At 64.9% G+C, this 20,853-nt stretch overlaps 1 protein-coding gene across 6 annotated transcripts in view; it reads right to left on the bottom strand.

Moving 5' to 3' along the window:
- Nucleotides 1-20,853, bottom strand: part of LAMA5 (laminin subunit alpha 5) — a 47,529-nt gene that overhangs the window by 9,476 nt on the left and 17,200 nt on the right. For 3 of the 6 annotated variants that reach the window (XM_039237006.1, XM_039237008.1, XM_039237009.1), the window contains exons 7-49: nt 19,065-19,180; nt 18,778-18,896; nt 18,518-18,608; nt 18,202-18,336; nt 17,978-18,037; nt 14,071-14,211; nt 13,849-13,986; nt 13,618-13,752; nt 13,400-13,534; nt 13,182-13,319; nt 12,751-12,803; nt 12,421-12,526; nt 12,255-12,307; nt 12,061-12,166; nt 11,868-11,967; nt 11,613-11,769; nt 11,353-11,491; nt 10,847-10,989; nt 10,665-10,771; nt 10,411-10,564; nt 9,735-9,895; nt 9,525-9,633; nt 8,345-8,442; nt 8,063-8,264; nt 7,849-7,975; nt 7,096-7,235; nt 6,340-6,455; nt 6,047-6,258; nt 5,501-5,705; nt 5,160-5,304; nt 4,843-4,983; nt 4,540-4,701; nt 4,241-4,342; nt 4,072-4,155; nt 3,231-3,461; nt 2,688-2,801; nt 2,340-2,467; nt 2,061-2,141; nt 1,690-1,904; nt 1,441-1,541; nt 1,175-1,355; nt 941-1,090; nt 133-464 (exon numbers count right to left, since the gene is read on the bottom strand). In XM_039237006.1, the coding sequence (XP_039092937.1) occupies nt 133-464; nt 941-1,090; nt 1,175-1,355; nt 1,441-1,541; nt 1,690-1,904; nt 2,061-2,141; nt 2,340-2,467; nt 2,688-2,801; nt 3,231-3,461; nt 4,072-4,155; nt 4,241-4,342; nt 4,540-4,701; nt 4,843-4,983; nt 5,160-5,304; nt 5,501-5,705; nt 6,047-6,258; nt 6,340-6,455; nt 7,096-7,235; nt 7,849-7,975; nt 8,063-8,264; nt 8,345-8,442; nt 9,525-9,633; nt 9,735-9,895; nt 10,411-10,564; nt 10,665-10,771; nt 10,847-10,989; nt 11,353-11,491; nt 11,613-11,769; nt 11,868-11,967; nt 12,061-12,166; nt 12,255-12,307; nt 12,421-12,526; nt 12,751-12,803; nt 13,182-13,319; nt 13,400-13,534; nt 13,618-13,752; nt 13,849-13,986; nt 14,071-14,211; nt 17,978-18,037; nt 18,202-18,336; nt 18,518-18,608; nt 18,778-18,896; nt 19,065-19,180 (5,863 nt within the window). The remainder of the gene's footprint in view (nt 1-132; nt 465-940; nt 1,091-1,174; nt 1,356-1,440; nt 1,542-1,689; nt 1,905-2,060; nt 2,142-2,339; nt 2,468-2,687; nt 2,802-3,230; nt 3,462-4,071; nt 4,156-4,240; nt 4,343-4,539; nt 4,702-4,842; nt 4,984-5,159; nt 5,305-5,500; nt 5,706-6,046; nt 6,259-6,339; nt 6,456-7,095; nt 7,236-7,848; nt 7,976-8,062; nt 8,265-8,344; nt 8,443-9,524; nt 9,634-9,734; nt 9,896-10,410; nt 10,565-10,664; nt 10,772-10,846; nt 10,990-11,352; nt 11,492-11,612; nt 11,770-11,867; nt 11,968-12,060; nt 12,167-12,254; nt 12,308-12,420; nt 12,527-12,750; nt 12,804-13,181; nt 13,320-13,399; nt 13,535-13,617; nt 13,753-13,848; nt 13,987-14,070; nt 14,212-17,977; nt 18,038-18,201; nt 18,337-18,517; nt 18,609-18,777; nt 18,897-19,064; nt 19,181-20,853) is intronic. The other 3 variants (XM_039237007.1, XM_039237010.1, XM_039237011.1) reach the window with 2 other exon arrangements.

Raw genomic sequence — 20,853 nt, 5'->3', positions numbered from 1 at the left:
GCGGACAGTCTGGGGCCCTGGGAGAGGATCGCTGGAGGTGTGTTCTACTGTGGGAAGGGGTTTTCCAGGGGAGGAGCACCCCGGGAGCTTTGGGGGAGGGGCCTCCCAGGCAGGGGCTCCCCAGGGTCCTGCCTGGCCGTCCAGCCCCTGTGTGTCCTGTCCGAGGCTCAAGCTCTGTTGTTCCAGGGCATCCAGCTGCCGTTCTGCCTCGTGGCGGGGACCTGGGGGGCTCCGGAGCTGGCTCTGGGGAGGAGAGAAGGTGAGGCCCCGCACGCTGGGGGGGGGGGGCTGGGGGGCCGGACCGAGGCCTACCTGCAGGTCGGCGACGGAGGCGTTCAGCCTGTGCAGCTGGGCCCAGGCCATCGAGCTGGCGCTGACCCCCTGCAACAGTTCCCGGACGGCAGGGAGGAGGGCGGCGGCCCGCTCCAGGTCGTCCAGAAGCAGGACCACACAGCGGTCACACACTGCGGGCGGCACGGCACGGGGGTCGGTGCGGGGCCGGGGAAGGAACCAGGGGGCGGGGTGGGGGGGCCCCGTCAGCCGAGGACCGCAGAGCTGGCGCAGGAAAGCTGAGCTGCGCTGAAGGCGCCGTGGTTAGTGGGGGCGGAGGGGAGTAGGGAGCTCACAGGACCAGCTGAAAGGCCAGCACGGGCTCAGAACGGGCTCAGAACGGGAGTAGGGAACCAGACAGGTGCCAGGAGGTCGGTGCAAGGCCAGGGTGGAAGGGGCAGCTGGGGAGCCCAGCACTTAGGGGCCAGAAAGGAAGCAGCGAGTCAGCACGAAGTCCAGGGATCCCTTAGAAAACCGAGAGCGCGCCGGGGTCACAGCAGCACAGGGACTGACAGACCCTGAGGGCCGGGACCCGCGTGCCCACAGGTAGACGGGGAGGACCCGGGGACGGGGCTGGCTGCAGGGAGCGGGGCTAGGGCACGGGGCGCACCTTCACAGTGGACGCCGCGGTTGCCGGGCCCGCCGGGGATCAGCACCTGGTGCTGGTGGCTGCACGTGTCACAGCGCTCCCCACTGAGCCCGGGGGGGCAGGTGCAGCGGCCGGTGTGTAGGTCACAGTGGCCCCCCGGGCACTGGCAGCCTAGGTGTGGAGAGGCAGGGTAAGCGCTGGCAGAGGTCCCCGGGGTGCTGGCCACCCTACAGTACCCCGCCTGCTGGTACTCACGCCTGCAGCCCTCCTCAGGGCGCCCCCAGTGGCCCGGGGCACATTCACGGCACTGGGGCCCTCCCACCCCTGGCTGGCAGTGGCACTGCCCACTCTGGGGGTGGCACTCAGAGCCCTCGGCGGCTGGTCCACAGGCACACGGGCGGCAGCCCCCACAGCTCTGGAACCCGAAGTATCCTTCCTGCGGCACAGACGGCCCTTACTGCCGGCTCCAGCTAGGAGGCCCCGCCCACAGCCGCAGGCCCCTCCCTCGGCGGCAGCCCTACCTGGCACCGGTCACAGAGTGGCCCCGTCACGCCTGGCTTGCACACACAGTGCCCGCTGTGGGGGTCGCAGGTCTCTGTCCCGCATGGGGAGCAGTCACACCCTGCAGAAGGGGTGCCACAGCAAGAGCCCTGAGCCCCTCGCTCTGCCCCGCCGCCCCCTCCTCCATCCCGGGGGGACCACACCACGGCCTGCCCCCTCCCTCCCCCACAGCTCGCCCCCAAGGCCCCCAGCGGAGCGCCAGCGCCTACGGGTGCAGTTGCCGGGCACCAGGGCGTTGCCATAGAAGCCGGGGGCGCAGCTCTCGCAGCGGGGCCCGGCGGTGTGGCGCAGGCAGCTACGGCAGGCACCAGTCAGGGGGTCACAGTCGCTGAAGAGCAGGTTGGGGTCACCGTTGCCGCTGCAGTCGCAGGGCTGGCACGAGCTGCCCAGCACCATAGGGTTACCAAAGAAGCCCGGGGCGCACCTGGGGGAGGGGCTGGGGTTAGCGGACTGTGTCCCTCCGCCCACCTGCACACACACCTGCACACACACCTGCACACGCCACCTCCCCCTGCAAGCCCCCCCCACATGCCCCCGCAGCCCCCGCCCCCACACCCTCTGGCCTGCACACCCCACTCACCGCTCGCAGGAGGGGCCCGCATAGCCAGGTTTGCATAGACACTGTGTGCGGCCACCTCGCAGGACGCAGCCCACGGCAAAGCTGTGGAGACGCAGGGGGTCCTGTGACAGCTGCACACCCACCGGGGGCCCCCACCTCGAAAGCCCGCCTCAGCCATCCCGGCCTCCAGACGGCAGTGCTGACCCAACCGGGTGGGGGACGGTGACCTGCCTCACCGGGGCTGTAGGGGCCACGCCACCAGCCGCCCTTCGGGACCCGGGACAGGCTGGCACCGCTTACTTGTTGGAAGGCACGGCGAGGGGGCAGGGGCAGCTGACACAGGGGGCCGCCGGGTCCTCAGCCCCACTGCGCACGAAGCCGGCCTGGCAGTGCTCGCAGCGGCGCCCCTGCGTGTTGTGCTGGCAGCCCTGGGGCAGAAGGGCCAGGTGGGGGCGCTGGCGGCGAGGCTCTGCGTCTCCCCTGCAGGGTCCGGTCAGCTCTCCCGCCAGCGTGCTGCACACTCCGGGCCCGAGGCCAGCCGGGGGCCCACCCAGGACACCTCCCTCCTCCCGCACCCCGGTGTATCCGTCAGTGCTGACCCAGGGCCCTGGCCCCCCCCGCTCTGTGTCTCTGCTGGGCCCTACTCACCACGCAGACACCCGAGCCAGGGAGGCAGCGGTCTGAATGGCCGTGGCACTGACAGGGGACACAGCGACCCAAGAAGAGACCTTTGACATCCCGGTAGTAGCCAGGGGCACAATCCTGGGGGCAGGGGCGTAAGTGGTCAGGAAAGAAAGCAGGGCCGACCCGAGGGCAGACCAGGGACCACGTGCTCCGACCCTCGGGAACCCTGGCCCTGGCTGGCTGGAGACACGAAGTCAGACCCCCAAAGCCGTATGGATGCCGACTCCGGTGAGCAGCCCCCCAACGTGGGCTGGGCCGCCTCTTCCTCCTCCAGATACCTCTTCTGAGCGGGTGGGTGCTCAGTGGCAGACCCCTCGGACAGATGAGCGGGTGGACGGACGCGTGAAGGGGAGGGGGAGGAGGGCGGGTGTGGACGGAGAAGGCGTAGGGAGCAGCGTGTGCACGGAGGGCAGGCAGGGCCACAGGTGACGGGGGCAGGCGCGGGCAGACAAGCTGGCGGGCGGGGGGGGAATGGGGCAGACAGAGCGGGCTGCCCGCCCCCCTCACCTGGCAGGAGTCCCCGAGGTAGTTGGCAGGGCACATGCACAGCTCCACGTTGCTGGCTGGAGGCCCCCCGCCCACCTCGCCGGCCACCTCCAGCGCCACCCTGCGCAGGGAGACGGCCGAGGAGGTCTGGGAGAAGAGGGCGCGGATGTGCAGCTGCTCCAGGCCCGCCAGCACCATCATGAGCTCCTCGCGGGACACGGCGCTGTGGGTCTCCATGTGCCGGAAGTTCCCCTGTGGGCCGAGACGACGCTCAGGGGGCAGGACGGGTGACTTCGGGGCCAGACCGGCCCGCCACCCGTGGGGAGACCAGCACTTGAACCCCACCTCCCGCCGTGCACAGAAACCGACTCCAAACGTGAGAATTCAACCACACAGGACACACTTTAAACTTTAAAACAAAACCTGGGTGGGTGCTTTCTGATTCCAGAGAGACTGACGCTTAAAGGAACACGAAAACGCTAATTGCACATGAAAAGCTGAGAACTTTGAGTACATTAAACATCTGCATTTCTGTTCAGCCAAAGACACCTTAGATGCCACGAGCTGGGAAGAGAGGTGGACGCAGGCGACAAAAGGCAGACGGACCCGCAGGGCCACTGGCGTCCCAGCAGCTGCTCAGCAGCGGGGGGTCAGGGCCTCGAGGGCCAGCACGTGGCCGGGAGCGCCCTACACAGGCGGCCAGAGCAGCAGCGGTGACGTGCGCAGGGGAGGGGACGAGCTCCCGCTCCCAGGCCCGTCTTCCGTCCTGGAGAGCGGGCACGGCAGCCTCAGGCCCCCGGGCCCCCGCTGGGTCGTGCTGGGATCCAGGTCGCCCCCGCGTGCCCGGACCAGCTCTGCTCACCTCCACCAGCTGCAGCTGCCCACGGTGGACGTGGCCGGGTGCCGGGTACGCCGGCTCCAGGAACACGATGCTCATCTGATTGCCCTGGGGAGGCGCGTGGGCAGATGAGGGCCTGCGGCCGTGCTGCCCGCCAGCCCGCGCAGCAGCCGCATCCGCCCCGTCCGAGTACCTGCAGCACTACGTCCGGCCTGCTTTCCATGGGGATGAACACGTCTCCCCGCTGGGGCTCCGAGTGAAGCTCGTAGCGGAGGGTCCCGCCATAGGATGACACCTGGAGGCGGGACAGACAGACGTGACCCGGCCAGACCCCGACCACGGGCCCAGGGTCGGCAGCGATGGGGCTGGGCAAGGCCTCAGGCGCCCTCAGAGCCCCCACCCCGCCCTGGACGTGGCCGGCATCCCTGCTGTCCTCCCCCAGGCTCCCGGGCGCCCTCAGTGCCGTCCCCAGGGCCGGCCTTGCCCGCTCACCTTGTCCCCCAGGTAGGAGGGCGGGGCCTGCCAGTACAGCTCCGGGAAGGCCTCGGGCCCGCGCCGCAGATTGGCGTAGAGCAGCTCGGCCCCGGCCCGCCGCTCGTGAGGCACCACCTGCCGCTCACCGCTCAGCAGCGTCCAGCCCTCCATGTCCACGTGCTGTGGGCACACGGGAGGGGCACGGGGTGAGCACCTCACGTGTCACGGGGCCCGTCCCGCACCGGGGCCTGCCAGCTGGGGGTCACGCGTCCCCTCTGGGAGGTGGTCCTGCCCCGGGCCCAGGTCCTGGTGTCTGCACACCTCGCGGCGGCTGTGGGCTGAGCTCCCACAGCGCTCGGTGGCCCCAAAGCAGAAGCAGCGGGTGCAGCCTTTCGGGTTGGCGGCGTCCAGGGAGAAGGTCCCCAGGCGGCACTGGTCACACCTTGGGCCCTGCACGTTCTCCTGGGGGCAGAACAGGGCAGGTCAGCCGGTCACGCGCTGTGGGGTCCAGCACCCTGGCTCGCTGTTCCCTCTTGCTGAGGGGGTGACTCCCCCAGTGCCCCCAGGGGGAGTTTCAGCAGCAACACAGGAGGTGGGGCGTCGGGCCGCGGAGCCCAGCTGGGCGTCCGGCCCCTCACCTTGCAGTGGCACTGGCCTGTGATGGGGTCGCACACGCTGGGCATGGAGCCCGCTTCATGGCAGTCACAGGGGAGACAGCTGGGGTAGCCGTGGAAGCCAGGAGCACAGGTATCACAGCGGCGCCCGGCCACGTGGGGTCTGCACCTGCCGGAGGGAGCGCAGACGCTGGCCGGGCCTCCCCTCCACGCTTACTGAGACCACGGGTGGCCCCTGAGGCAGTGGCTCCCCAAGGTGTAACCCTCCCCCTGCCCAGACGTGGAGAGAGCGCCCTCAGCGGCACTGCCATCCCTGACCCAGGACTGACCCCGGCCCGTGGTGACAGCCCCACTGCACCGCTCACTTGCACTGGCCACTGTCCATGTCACAGGTGGGGTCCGTGAGCTCCTGGACGCCGGGGCCCGAACAGTTACACTCCTCGCAGCCAACCAGGGGGTGGCAGCCGAAGGACTGAGGCTGGCAGACGATGCAGGCGGGTGGCACGGTGCGAGGCGGGCAGAGGCAGTGGCCCGTGAGCTCGTCACACAGGGGGCCTCGGCAGTCACAGGCTGCAGAGCAGGGACACGGGTGGGGTGAACCCTCTGCCCCATCAGAGGCTGGAGCTCCTGCCCCAAGGACACCCCACCCCACCTGGGCCTGGTTTCGCCCAACTCCAGGCCCCCAGGCCCAGGCAGCATCTCTGATATGCGGTCAGTTGCCCAGATTGCTGTGTGGTCCCCGGACTGACAGCCAGGCCACGGGCTGCCTGAGGTCCTGCAGCAGGGGGGTTGGGGGGGCGGCAGAGCTCTAGAACTTCCTCCTGGCCACTGTACCCACACTTCCTTTCACGGGGAAGCCTCCTCAGGATTAGGGTCCCATCGCCGTCATCCCTGGGGGCTGGATTACTCACGCCTGCAGTTGGGGAAGCCCCAGTAGCCAGTGGCACATCGGGAGCAGTCCCGGCCGATCACATGGGCACGGCAGGGACACTGGCCCCCAAAGGGCTCACAAGTGGGGCTGGTGGCTCCCATTTCATGACAGCCGCAAGGCCGAGCCCCGTTGTTGTAGAAGAGAGAGAGAGAGGAGGCGGCATCACGACAGAACTGGGAGGAGCTGGTGGGGCTGGGGTGAGAATCAGAGTGAGGCCAAGTCCCCACCCAGAGCCCCGCCCCCAGCCCCGCCCCAGCCCGCCTCCCCGCCCACCTGATGTGGTAGCCCTGGCTGGCACACTGGCTGATGAAGTCATAGGACTTGTCCAGCGGCTCCTCTCGGAGGTAGCTGGAGCTGTAGGCCTCCTCGGGGACCAGCAGCACATACTCCTAGAGCGTCAGGGCCTGGTCACCTTCCCGTGGGCCCAGGAGAGGACCCAGGCTGGGGAAGTGAACCAGAGCCTGCCCGCACCAGCACGTCGCCAGGGGGCTCTGTGACAGGCCAGGGTCCAGCCAGGCAGCTCAACAGTAGTGGCCGCACCACACCCCAACCCTGGACCCCAGCAAGGCTGACACATGTTGGGTGCCCAGTGGGCCGCTCAGAAGGGAGGTCACCTTCCGGGGCTTAATGGAAGCCTGGGGCCGTGAGGCTCGGCGGTAAAGAAGTGCCCAGCCCCCTGGTGCCCTTCCCATCCTTGTCTGCCAGACATGCCTTTGCCCTCCCTCTCCAGACCTCTAGGCCGCCTCCTCTGGGAAGGCCGCCCTGACCAGCAGGATTCCAGAGGGAAGGCAGGCAACATCTTGGCTCTTGGACACCCCTCCCACCTCCACCGGCCTCGCAGCTCAGCCTGGCGGTCCCTGGAGTCTGCTCTCCTTGGCACCTGGCATGCGGCTGGCCCAGTGCAGACAGAGACACACCCTGCCCGAGTGACCAATGGTGTGGCGCGTCCAGGACATCCATACCCAGGATGCTAGCCCCGCGTCAGGCCCCAAGACGTCTGCACACAGACACGGCATCCTCAGGACTCACCAGCCAGAGCCACCGGCCCTCAGGCACGCGCACAGTCACGGTGAGCTCACTGTCGGTCACGTCCAGGATGGCCTGGCCCTCACACACCACCAGGGTGCGGCAGCCGTAGCCGTGTGGGCAGAAGCTGGCGTTGGCGTGGCCTGGAGGGGGATGAAAAGGCAGGTCGGTGCACCCCTCCACACCCCACAGATCAGCCGTGGCCCCGTGGCCTTATTCTGGGGTCACACACCCCACAGACCAGCCGTGGCCCCGTGGCCTCATTCTGGGGTCACTGCTGGAGCCCTCAGGGAGGAAGAGATGCCCACGGACAGTGCCCTGCCCAGCAAGGGGTGTGCACCTGTGATGCACAACTAGGCCGCGTGGCCGCGTGTGACGCCTGTCTGGCCGGGCCCCCGTGCGCTATGTGAATCAGGTGTGGCCGCACACAGAGGCCCAGTAGGCACAGGTCCTGAGCTCGGCCGAGGGAAACAGAGCAGACACACGTGCAGGAACACACGGCCGTCGACAGGTGTCCCACAGGGAGCCCTGGGTTACCCGCCTACGTGACACGCTGAGCCTGAACTCAAAGGGAATCAGGAGCAGAATCCAGGGAGGGGGCCGGAGGCTGGGGCTGCGCCCACCCTGCACCCTGGGCACCTCACTTGAGAACAAGGAGCAGGACAGGCCTGTCCGACCACACAGGGGCTGTGTCAGGAGACGCCCGACAGGCTGGTCGTCTGGGGTCCGCCCCCACCGCCCGCCACAGCCACTCACCCTGCCAGACTCGGCCCCCGCTGACGAGGACCTCCACGGTGAAGGTGGGGTGCGCCGGCTGGTAGCCATGCAGCAGGAAGGCGTAGCGGCCCAGTGCGGGCACGTGGGTGGTGAAGACCACGGTCGCCTGCAGGCAGAGGCTCCGCTGAGCGGGCGTGGGGGTAGGAGCGCGAGCCGGGGAGGGGGGCGCAGTCCTCTCGGCCGGGGCCCTCACCTGGGGGTGGCGCAGCAGGGTGGGCTCCACGTCGGGGTCCACGGCAGTGGAGGGCCGGGGCCGGGGCCCTGGTGGGAGCGCGCCAGGCGTGAAGTCCTGCGAGCGGGCCAGGGGCAGGCCGGGGGGCAGCGGCAGCACCAGGCAGTCCCGCAGCACGACGGGCTGGGGCGGCTTCGGGAAGCGGGATGGCAGGCAGGTGGCACTGGAGGGGTGCGGGGGTGAGTCCCTGCGGGCCAGTCCGGGGCCCCCCGCCGCCGCCCCGGCCCCTCCCAGCCCCACCACCTGCTGGGCTTGAAGGCACCGTGGCTGCTGACGCAGCGGACCCGGGGCTCCACGAACTCCAGGCTGAATGTCTCCGCGGGCACCAGGGTGACGCTGTGCTGTGGACAGAGTACGGGCGTGGATGCGGACGTGCACGTGGGGCCCCCCCACAACCCCAACATCCGCCTCGAGTCCTGCTCTCTGCACCCGGGCCCTGGTTCTGCCGGCCCTCGACCGCGGGGTCTGGGTCCTTCTCAGCTCTCCTCGGGGGCCACCCTGCTATCTCCCCTCTGCCCTCCGCCCCGTCACTCCCTGCGGCCACTCCACCACGACTCCCCCTCAGCTCCAGCGGCCGTATTTTGCGCAGCAAATACAACACACAGAGGCTTCCAAGCTGCCGGGGAGACCCCACAGCCAAGGCGGGGACGCTGCGTCACCGTGGCACAAACACCTGCCGGCGGGCTTCCGGTTAAGAAGCTCCAGAACGCAGTGGTGAGGTGGTGCCGTCTGCACTGGGGAGTGGCCACGGGGGCCCGAGGGGTGTGTGGGGTGCGTGCTGCTCCCCGGCCTGGGCACGAGGGCCGAGGGACAGCACCGATGCAGGCGGGTGGAAGCCACGTGGGCGGTGTCAACACGCATGAAACGCAGCAGCCCCAGAAAGCGCCCGTAGCGAGTGCGGCGGGCGGCCACAGGGCTCTCTTTCCGTTTGCGAGTCCTTCTCGACATGTGAGGCTTTTATACTAATCTGTGCAGAAGCGATCCGTGTTGTAAGGGCCCCGGGAAACCTAACACGCTGAGTGCACCACTCTCGTGAGAGCAAACGTCACCCGCCCTGAGCTTTCTCGGGCGCACATCTCAGCTCGCTCCTGGGCGTCCGCGGCGGTCAGCACCGCGCAGTGCTTCGTGCTCAGGTGGGTGCACAGGCCTGTGTCACAGCGACCTCATCCTCAGAGCACTGAGGACGCCCAGGAGCCAACGACCCACTGAAGAGACCCCTCACGCCGGACGTTCTGGTACATTATACCAGAAAGCGGTTTTTTGTTAACATAGTTACTGTCTCCTCCCATCCACCACGCGGGGCGGGTGCTGGGCACCTGGGCTCACCACACCCTTCTATGCTATTTGAAATCTTCTGAAACACCTGACGCCACAGGGGAAGCTGGGGCCCGTGCGGGTCAGGGGTCAGGGGTCAGGGTCTTACCAGGAAGAAGCGTGCCTGCTTGGCCGTGAGCCGGACACTGGCCTCCGTGTCCAGGTGGAAGACGGCCAGGTGGTGCTGGGTGTCCAGGACGGTGCCCCGGCACAGGGCGCTAGGGACGGGGGTGGGGTGATCAGCGGGTGGGGCCGCCCCGGGGCCCAAGCCCTCCCACATAGCTCCCCCAGACCCAAACCCTGTCCTGGCCCCGCAGACCTGTAGAGGCAGGGGTGCAAGGTGAGTGTCCCCTCCTGCGGCGCCCGCTGTGGGACGTGCGTGCCTACGCCCACCTCCTGGCGGGCGTCCTCGTTGGCATACTCCACCACCAGGACGTAGCGGCCCGGCTGTGGCACGGCCACCTGAAGCTGGACGTCCACCTGGGGGTGGGGGACAGAGTTATCAGGGGCCCCACCTGCAGAACAAGACCGCGGGTGCTCCCTGGACACCCCTGCGCACAGCCCTTCCCACCCACAGCCCCCACAGCCTCCTCCCCCAGGTCCTCGCCACCCGGAGCACCCCTCCCAGGACACCCCCATGCCCACGTGGCCTTCCAACCTCGGCTCACTCCAAGCCTCCCCTGCCTTCCCAAGGCCTCTCGGCCTCAGCACTGCTGACAGCCTGCTGCCTGGAGGCCCAGCCCGGGTCTTCAGAGCGAACAAATGACCCGTTGCCTCTTCCCGATGAGCTGGAGGGCTGGGGTCAGCGACACCCCATTGACAAATGAGGCCCCAAGGCTGCCCTGACCCCCCCCAACATCAAACCTGCGGCCTTGCCTGCACCTGTGTCCCATCACTGTGGCACGGCCCCTCCCACCCCCAACCTCCAGGCCAAGGCACGCCTTCCCCAGGTTGTGACCCTGCCTGCCCCTCTGTGGGGTTCCAGGGACACGCACGTCGCTGCCCAGGCAGGCGGCCAGGGGCGGGTACAAGGGGTTGAGCTGCTCCGTGGGGCAAGGCCAGGGCAGGCTGTTGTCACGGCGACACAGGGCCTCGGTTCCCGCGACTGAGGGGAAGCCATCCAGGGGCAGGTGCGTGTAGAGGAGGCAGCTGGGTTGGGGGAGGGCGGGGGACACAGAACGTAGTTAGCAGGGACCCGCGGGGAGCACAGTAGGGGTCAGGCCCCCACCCCTGCCAGGCCGGCCCTCACTTCTCCTTGGAGCGCTGCTCGGCGGGCCGGAACGTGCAGGCCTCGGTCACCTGCAGCTGCAGGAGGGCCGCCTCGTAGTAGGTGCTGGGCAGCAGGACCACGTAGTCCTGGTGGGCAGGGGAGATGTAGGTACTGGGCCCCGGCCCCGGGCCCTGGCCCACCCCACTCAGCCCCCGCCTCACCAGGAGCACCCCCTCAGCCTCCACGAGCAGGGCCCAGGTGCCAGGGTTCAGGACAAAGGGCTCCCCAAAGCCCCTCTGGGGCACGGTGACAAAGGCAGGCTCCGTGCTGGGCGGGAAGGTGACAGGCTGGCTCTGCTCTGTGCCTGCGGACGTGAACTGTGAGACTCCTGGTCTCAGCCCACTGGCCACCCCGGGCTGCAGATTCCCCAAGGCACAGGCTGGCCCCTCACCCACACATGGGCCCCTGGTGGGGCTGGGGCAGAAGAGGGAGGTAGGGGGGTCAGGAGCCATTGGGGCAGGGCTGGGGCAGGGCTGGGGCAGGGCTGGGCAGGGCTGGGCAGGGTGGGCTGCAGGGCTGGCGCAGGACTGGGCAGGGCTGGGCAGGCCTGGGGCAGGGCGGGCTGCAGGGCTGGGGCAGGGCTGGGGCAGGGCTGGGGCAGGGCTGGGGCAGGGCGGGCTGCAGGGCTGGGGCAGGGCGGGCAGCGGGACGGCCCGCAGACACTCACAGTTGGTGCAGGTGGCAAGCTTGCCCTCCTCCTGCAAAGAGACTCGCCCACTCACGCTGGTGGGCCCGCGGTTGACATACCGGAAGACAAGCCGGAAGACGTCAGGGGAGGTCACGTTCAGCCTCACCACGATCCTGGGCTGGGGGCAGCGGGGACACGGAGAGTCGGGGTCACCCCTCCCTGGCCCTGCCCAGCCTGGCCCCCGGCCCGCAAGGGGCCCGCCAGCCCCGCCTCCCCCCTGCGGGCAGCTCCACGCCCACCTGGATGGGCGACATCTGCGCGTAGCCCCTCCAGCTGAAGCTCTCGAACTCGAGGGGGTTGAAGCCGAAGCGCACGGTGCGGCCCTCGGGCGTGGCCGCCTCCTCCAGCTCCAGGCGCAGGTCGTGCAGGTCAGGGAGGTAGTGGTCCCGCGCCGGCCTGGCCGCGACAGGGTGGTCAAGGGCAGCCCCCCGGGGCCTCGGCCGGATGAGCTGCCTCTGGGGCCCCCTCCCCCAGCCCCAGCGTGGGGCACCCACTCGCTGCAGGTGAGGCCCTGGGTGTTGGGGCGGCACCGGCAGGCGCCCGTCCGCGGGTCACAGCCGTGTCCCAGCGCGCCGCCAACGTCACACCGGCAGCCTGCAGCAGGAGGGAGCAGGTCAGCGCCGCCATCCCAGCCGGCCACGGTGATCGTCCCGCACCGGGCCCGCCCCCCGGGTCGCAGTCACTTACTGCCGCAGCCGAAGTAGTCCGCCTGGTCAAGCCCAAAGAAGCCGTCCCGGCACGCCGCGCAGGCCCGGCCGCACACGTGAGGCTTGCAGGGGCACTGGCCGTCTCCCTGTGGCCGGGGGACGAGGTGAGACCGAGCAGGGAGGGTCGGGACATGCCTGCCCCACAGCCCCTGGGCACCTCGACCCCAGACTCACCGGCCGGCACTCGACGACTCCACCCAGCGTGCCCCGGGGATCACAGCTGCAGGCTAGGGCGGGAGGCAGAGCAGGCCTGGACCCTGTGGGGCTAGCACTCCCCTCCCTACACCGCTCGCCCACCCTAGAGCCTCCCCAGCACTCCCACACCCCTGCCAAGACTCACGGGTGCAGCCCTCAGGGTTACTGGGACTCAGGCCCCAGAACCCAGGTTTACAGCGATCACAGCTCGGCCCCTCTACATGAGCCCGGCATGTACAGGGGGCCTGTGCCTGGGAGAAGACGAGACAGAGGGTCGGAAAGGGTCCCTGCCTTTCGACCCAGAGCCCTCAGCCCTGGAGCCTGACCTGCCCCATCTCGGGCATGTGTCCCTGGAATACAGACCGAGGACCAGCCAGCGCAACAGGGGCCCTCAGGTTGCCAAGGCGACCGCGCAACGGGGCAGTCTCCCTGGAGGGGAGGGGCTGAACTCCACAGAGGGCTGCCCTGGGCTCACCTCGGGACGGGTGTGGTCGGCCAGGGCCAGGCCGGCGGGGTGGCAGGAGCCAGCTGTAGAGAGATCCGGGCGACGGTCACTGCTCAGTCACTGGCTCAGGGCCAAGGGCTTCCCGAGGCCCGGCCAGCACACGTGCCTCCCACTTGTGTGAACAGGTGTGCAAACGTGTGCTCTGGTCCCCTCGGCCACAAGGGCGTGCGCTGTGCCCTCCCCCACCAGAGAACACGCAAACATGTCTGAACACAGCAGGGGAACACACACTTCCGAGAACACGTGAAAACGTGTGCACGCTTACAAGGCCCACAAGCACACACACGTGGCACATGTGCCCCACGTGAGCACAGCGCGTGACCGGTCAGTGCGTGGACAGGTGTGGGCACACAGGAACGAAGGGGTGGGCACACAGACCACGCACACTGCACCAGCCTCACCTTCACAGACGGGGAAGTTGTAGGCGCCGGGCACACAGGCGTCACATCGCAGCCCGGTCACACGGGGCCGGCAGCTGCACTGGCCGCTGCGGGGGTCACAGGCTGCGTGCAGGGAGCCCTCGGCGGAGCATCGGCAGGCTAGGTGGGGAAGGCGGGGTGTGGGCAGGCGGGAGGGACGCACCCCCCTCCCCCCACCGCCGCCCCTCGAGGACACTCACGGGCACACTCGGGGAAGCCGTAGAAGGCGGGGCTGCACTCCTGGCAGGTAGGGCCCGCATAGCCGGGGCGGCAGCGGCACACACCCCCTGCCCCGCAGAGCTGGTCCAGGGCACCCCGGGGGTCGCAGGTGCAGGCTGCAGGAGTCACGGGGTCAGGCCCTGGGCGCCTGGGGGGGGCCCTCCCACTCCACCCAGCCCCGCCCTGGCCCTCTGCTCACCATGGCAATCGGGATAACCATGGTGGCCCGGGCGGCATCGGTCACAGTGAGGGCCATCGAACTCCGGCCGGCACGGGCAGCGGCCCGCCTCGTCGCAGCCCTCGGGCAGGGTCCCCACAGGGCTGCAGCCGCACACTGTAGAGGGAAGGCGCACACGGGGGCCCCCTGAGCCAGGCAGGCCACACCCCGGGCCCCACGCCCACCCGTGCCCACTGGGGCGGCCTCGCTCACACTGGCAGAGAGGAAAGTGGAAGTATCCTGGGGCGCAGTGGTCACAGGCGGCCCCCTCGAAGCCCTCCCGGCACGTGCACTGGCCTGAGTCAGGGTCGCAGGCCCCGTCCACCACTCCGGGGCTGGAACACTGGCACGCTGCGGGGAGGGGTGGCCACGCTCAGTGTGAGAGGGCACAGGCTCCCGGGGCCCCCACGGGGACAGACACGGGGCCGCACTCACGCTGGCAGCTCGGGCCATAGAACCCAGGGGCGCAGAGCTCGCAGTGGACACCCTGGAAGGCGGGTTTGCACACGCAGCGTCCCACCCGCGGGTCCTTCCGGCAGGCGTTGCCCTGTGTCCCGGCGGCGCTGCAGTCACAGTCTGGGGGGTGGGGGGAGGGCGGGGGTCTCAGGTGCCTCGCAGATCCCAGCCCTCCCCGCCGGAAAACCTCTGCTCTCTGCAAACTTCTCTCCTCACGCTTCACGCTGCATCCATACAGAACGAAGGGACAAAAATCCCAAGAAGGCAAAGCCCATGTTTCTGGAAAACTGTGAGCAAGGAGATCAGGACGGCTGTAAGGACAGGCAAATGGCTGTCGGTAACACAGCTGCTAAGCCACCTGTAGGCGCCGACGCAACCAGAGAAAACGTACAAACAAAATCCTAATAAAGATCATTGTAATCTTTATAGATTACTCCGTGGGTCAGAGAAAAGGAACAAAAGTGTGCTGAAGGTCTTAATTTGTGCCTGAGAAGAGGTTTTAAATACTACGTAATTTTTGATTATGGAAAATAGCGGTTTGATGTTTGTCAGAAAGGTAAGGGTGACCTGGGCCAGATGAGAAGACAGAAATGGAACTTGTACCCCCCCCCCCTGAAGGAAACATAAACCTTCCCAAACCAAATCACACTCTGCTCCCCAATCCGGCCAAAGGCATGAAGGGAAAGCCCCAGCGACGGAGGGAAGACACAGCAAGAGCCGGAGCCCCGCCTGACGGCGTGTCCCGCCCGGGCCGCGTCTCCATTTACCAGATAAAACCAGGAGGCTCGGTTTGGCTCCTGAAGAAAAACCAAGCGCCACCAACGCCGCGCAGCCCGAACAAGAGAAACCCTAGATGCGCCCCTGGGGCTTAACCTCCCCTGGTTGAGAACCAATGCTTTACACCTTGTTGTCAGCAATTAAGACAGAACAAAAATGATAAATTCAAGAAGCGATACAAACGGTAACGAAACAAAAGAAAGTTAAAAAAAAAAAATAAAAAAAAAAAAAATACCACGAGATCTCACGCATATGTGGAATCTAGAACAGAAACAAAAACCAAGCTCTCGGATACGTTGGTGGCTGACGGGCAGGGGGTTGGAGAAAGGTGTGAAGGTGTCAAAAGGTGCCAGCTTCCAGGGGCAAAATGAGAGCGGTGTGGGGCAGTGATGTCCAGATGGTGGCCGTAGCAGCCGTGCTGGATGGCACAGTGGAAATTTGCTAAAAGATCTCCAAAGGTCTCATCACAAGGAAAAACTAATTCTGTAATTGTGGCGACAGACGCTAAGCTGACTTACTGCGGGAGTCATTTTGCAATACGGACAAATATCAAACCAAGATGCTGTCCACCTGAAACTCATCTGATGCTGAATATCGACTACACTTCAATGTTTCAAAAAAGAAGACAGTAGAAGGAATTAAAGATTTTAGTTCAAAGTTTTCTATAGTAGGAAACAAAATCTCTCCCCCAAACTATGAAGAGAAAAACTCCAGCAGATCTTATAGACAGAATCTTAAGGTGTATTTTGGAAACACCAATAAATTCAGCAAACTTCCACTAGGTCTAATAAAGGAAGAAAGGAAAAGAGAGAAAATTAAAACAGACAATAAGAGGAACGAAAGGGAAGGTAAAAAATCATGACCGCTGTGTGCGGCTTTATACCGCTACATTTTAAAATCCAGGGGCACCTGGGTGGCCCAGTCAGTTAAGCATCTGACTCGATTTTGGCTCAGATCTGTACTGACAGTACAGAATCTGCTTGGGATTCTCTCTCTCTTGCTCACTCTCAAAAAAAAAATAAACTTAAAAACTCTTTAATTAAAAAAAAATCCAAAGAACATAAGCAATTTGCTAAGAAATGAAAATGACCAAAACAGACTTATGCTGAGGTAGGAAATCAACAGATAAAATAACCACAGAAGAAATGAAAGCCAGAGTCGAAGACTTCCATTAACAACAGATGTCAGGCCAGGTGGTCTCAGAAGTTCTATCAAACTTTTAAGAAATGGGTAATTCCGGGACGCCTGGGGGGCTCAGTCGGTTGAGTGTCCGACTTGGGCTCAGGTCATGATCTCACAGTCTGTGGGTTCGAGCCCCGCGTCGGGCTCTGTGCTGACAGCTGGGAGCTTGGAGCTGCTTCAGATTCTGTGTCTCCCTCTCTCTAACCCTCCCCCACTCGTGCTCTGTCTCTGTCTCTCAAAAATAAATAAATGTTAAAAAAAAAAAAAAAAGAAATGGGTAATTCCAGTGATTTTTAAACCACTATAGAACCAAGCAAGGGGCATTTTGGCATTTTCCAAATATTTTACAAAGTGAATTACAAAATGAGAACACGAGGGCACGCACATCAAAGAAAACCACCAAGAAAATCTTCAACCAGTCTCCCTGACAAATTACAGACACGAAGGTCCTTGTTAGGAAAGACAGTGTAGAATTCCTTGGACGAGGAGCAGACAGCACGGGACACCCCACCAGCATGGCCGCGGCACAGCACCAACCCCTGGTGCGGGACCAGAGGGCTTTCAGGAGCCATGCCGGGGCTCCGCGCTGCGCTCCGAGGGCTCCCCTGCCTGCGTGCAAGTAAAGTCTTCGTGGAGCACGGCCAGGCCTATTCACGTCCGCTGTGGCCCACGACAGCGGGGCCACGAGCCAAGACAGGACACCTGGCCCTCAAAGTTGAAGGCGGGCACTGTCTGGCCCTTTCCAGAAGAAGTCTGTTGACCGCTGCTTACACCACTTATGAAAAAGAGACATTTAGACGTAAAGAAGAAACTGTCAAAGACCAAGAGACACAAGAACAGGTGAGTTTAGGGCGCGCCACCTCCACAGCGTCTCTTATCAGAGATAAGAGCCACCTCCATAGCAACGTCCACCGAACCACTGAAGGGTTAAAAACGCCAGCACAGGAGAGAAGAGTCCCCAAGACACGGGGCAGGGGACCCTGCTGCTGGAGGCACACGGCGCCTGCGCGGGGAGTGTGCAGACGGCTCAGCCCCGCCGGCCATGTTTGACGCCTGCCCATCAGACTGGGGCGCACCCTCCGCTGAAACGCACCCGATTCCAGAAACACGAGGAGGAGACATCTCTGACCGGTGAGCGTCCCGCCAGCCGGGCTGACAGTCACGAGCAGCTCGCGTCGTCGTGGTGACGACCCCCAGCATCCGCTGAGGCCGCTAACGTGACCACACTGTACACTATTTCGTTCCCGAGAGTGGTTTGGCAACCTGCAGCCAAAACTGCCCCCAAACACGCACGTCCAGTGACTCAGAACCTTCTAGGAAATTATTCCACAGGAGCGATTGAGGATTTATGGAAAGTTTTAGCTACAAGGATGTTTATCGTAGCATTTTTTCAAATTGGAAAGAACCTAAATTTCTAACAATTGGGAGCTAAGTAAATGCTACATCTGTTGGGACAGCACGGAACATGAAGGACACGTGTGCAGGGCCACGGCGGGGGCGCCTGGCCGTAGGAGGAGGGATTATGTCAATGGCACCATCTTGGGCACCTTTTTCTTCTGCTTTATGTTACTACACTCCTGAAGGGTTTTTCTAGCATGAATATGCATTATTTGTATAAAAATACAAGAATCGAAGGGCGCCTGGGCGGCTCCGTCAGTGAAGTGTCTGGCTCTTGATTTCAGCTCAGGTCACAATCTCACGGTTTGTGGGATCGAACCCCGATTCGGGCTCTGAGCACTGACCGCGTGGAGCCTGCCTGGGATCCTCTCTCTCTCTCTCTCTGTCCCTCCCCTGCTCCACTCTCTCAAAAGAAACTTAAAAAAAAAAACAAAACCCACAAGAACCAAAAATCAGGTGAGTACAGTGAAAACCCCCCTCTCCATGGGGTTCTGCGTGGGGCTCCCCGCCTCTAGTGGGTGACACTTACTCACGATCTGTCCGGCCGGCAGCACCTGCTCCCCGGTGTGGTTGGAGGGGGGGGACACCGCTGGGGGGGGGGACACACCACGTCAGCCAGGTCGGCTCAGCATCACCGGACACGCAGGCAGGACCAGACGCTCCACTGTGGGTCCCCACCCTGGGTCACCCCCCCAGGGCTCTGGGGACCCGCGCCCCAGTTTCCCCGCCACCGCCCCAGGCAGACGCCCTCACGGTAGCAGTGCGGGAAGCCAGCAAAGCCCTCAGCGCACGCGCCGCAGCGCTCCCCCGTGAAGTTGGGTTTGCAGTAGCAGCGGCCGGTCAGGTCCTCGCACGTCCCATCCGTGAAGTCCGACTCACAGCTGCAGCCTGGACGGGGGCCGAGGAGTCGTGACACACCAAGCCTGGGGCTGTCGGACTGGCTCCGGGGCAGCCGGGTGAGAGCCCGGCCGGGCCCCCCGCAGCCGTGCAGGGACCCCAGGGGAGCAGGGAGCTGGACAGCCCGGACGCCCCATCCCCGGAAGGCCTCACCCGGGCCAACCCCACTCACGGCGGCAAGCGTGGGGAGAGTCGAGGGGCTGGTCCGGGGCACGGAAGAAGCCGGGCAGACAGCGTTCACAGTTGATGCCGGTGGTGTGATGCTGGGGAGGTGGGTACGGGGCCACTGAGCCCAGGGATGCTCCCACCGCCCGCCCAGCCCTGGGTGACAGACCGCATGGGGCCGCGCCCACAACCCCCCTGCCCCGGTGCCTCGCACGCACCCTAGTTCCCAACACGCCCCCATCCCGGCCACGGGCAGCCCCGTCCCACCTGGCAGTCGATGCACACGCCCCCGCCCTGGTACGCGCCGTCAAGGTTCTGGCTGGCGTTGCGCCGGTCCACCTCAGGGTCGTAGAAGCAGTCGTGGGCGTGGCCGTGGCAGTTGCAGGCTGGAGAGAAGGGGTGCGGCTGTTCATGGGCCCTCCGTGCCCCGTCTCTCCGGACCCCCAGGGCACGCCTCACAGACCACAGGTGACCCCTGGGTGCGGCACGCCACGTGGCTGGAGCACACCGGCAGCAAAGGCGTGTGCGCACGTGCGCATGTGTGGGACACTCACACTGGCACTCGTTGGCGTTGTCAGTGGTTGCCGGCTTCCACGGCCGCTGGTTGAAGCCGGGGCAGCAGCGGTCGCAGGAGCCCCCACACGTGTTGTGCTGACAGGTGCACTGGAGCCTGTGGGGGACACGGGACAGGACGGCTCCATCGTGGACCCAGGGGGACACAGGGGACAGGAGGGCCTCGCCGTGGACCCAGAGGGACACCAGGAGACAGACGGCGGGGCTGTGCGCAGCCTCCACGGAGGGTGGGAGAAGGGCACGGGACGTGTGTCAGTCGGGGGCTGGGACAGGGCCCTCGGTGGCCAGTGTAGGTGGCCCCTGCCTGCAGGTCAGCCCGGGGCCCTGCGTCCTTCAGGATGGAGGTAAGCCCTCCTCCCTGTGGCCGTGCCCTAAGGCCAAGCGCACAGCGTCCGTCCCTGGGCCGGCTCCAAGGCCCAGGTCTCACTCAGCAGTAGGAGCTCAGCCAGCCGCCCCCAGGCATCCAGGGCGCTGCCCCAGGGGCAAGAGGCCAGGAACTGCTTCCTCTTGTGGGGGGAGGGGCTGGTCCTCCGGCTGGAGTGCCCCCTGCTGTGCTGGAGCAGCTCCTGTTGGCTCAGCGGGCGGGACAGCTGGCCACGGCTGAGGACTGAGGCTGCGTGGCACACGTGCCCCAGCCCCACCCGACACACACCTCCATCATTCAGCCAAGGCAGGGGCGGGTGCCGTGTGCGTCCTGAGCAGGACCTCAGAAGCCGGTCCACGGAGACCCAGGCCTCAGGTTACACAGCTCTAGCCCCACCCCCCAGAATGTCCGCAGGGCCTCAGGGCCGAGGGACATCTGGGAGGCCTCCATGGAGGAGGAAGCCTGCCGTAGAGTGAAAGCCCCAGGGAGCCAGCCTGTCTTCACCCCAGCTCTGAGGGTCTGTAATGTGGGGCCCGCAGCTGGTGTTGGTTCTTCCACAGTCTACATGGTCAGGGCACCAAAAAATAACATAAAAAGCGGTGCTGGGCTGGCGATACCCTGGGGTGTTTGGGGTGTTTGGCAAAGGCCCTCATTCAACCACTCTGGAGTGACAATTCCCAGTCCAGGGCCCGGCAGGGACACAACATGGCAGCGACCACAGCGTATCATCAGGATGCGACCCCAGCAACTTGGGGGCAAATAAGGAGAAACCAAAAATGGGAATGTTTAAAGTTATAACCAAAGGAACCAAGAACAAAAAATGCAACACTATAAAAAATAGGCAGGTGTGGCCAAAGAGCCAATCGGAACTTCTATAAATGAAAAATAAAATCACCGAAATTCCAGACGACAGACAGGTGACCCTGACCGGAACTAACCACCTAAAGGCAGCTCAGAAGATAGAGAGGGAAGGACACCTGACGTTTGGAGGCAGAAGGAAACCATAGGGAGTTCCCGTCTGCGTAACGGGATTCTGGAGAAAGAAAAGAGGTGTAAGGGGGCAAGGTGACGGTCAGAGCTGATGGCCAGAGGGCGCCTGGGTGGCTCAGTCGGTTAAGCGTCCGACTTCAGCTCATGTCATGATCTCGCAGTTTGTGGGTTCGAGCCCTGCATCGGGCTCTGTGCTGACACCTCAGAGCCTGGAGCTGCTTCAGATTCTGTGTCTCCCTCTCTCTCTCTGCCCTTCCCCCTCTCTCCACCCCCCCTACTCATGCTGTGTTTCTCTTTCAAAAATAAACAAACATTAAAAAAAAAAAAAAAAGCTGATGACCAGGAATGATCTTGAATCAACAAAAACACGCTCTCGGTTTCAAAAAGCATGAGTTTGAGCAACAGAAGACATGTCC

This window comes from Hyaena hyaena, unplaced genomic scaffold (assembly GCF_003009895.1).
Source record: "Hyaena hyaena isolate Hyena2069 unplaced genomic scaffold, ASM300989v1 scaffold_118, whole genome shotgun sequence".
NCBI lineage: Eukaryota > Metazoa > Chordata > Mammalia > Carnivora > Hyaenidae > Hyaena > Hyaena hyaena.
Note: the sequence above shows the minus strand (reverse complement) of the source record. Positions and strands in the feature narration are given on the sequence as shown.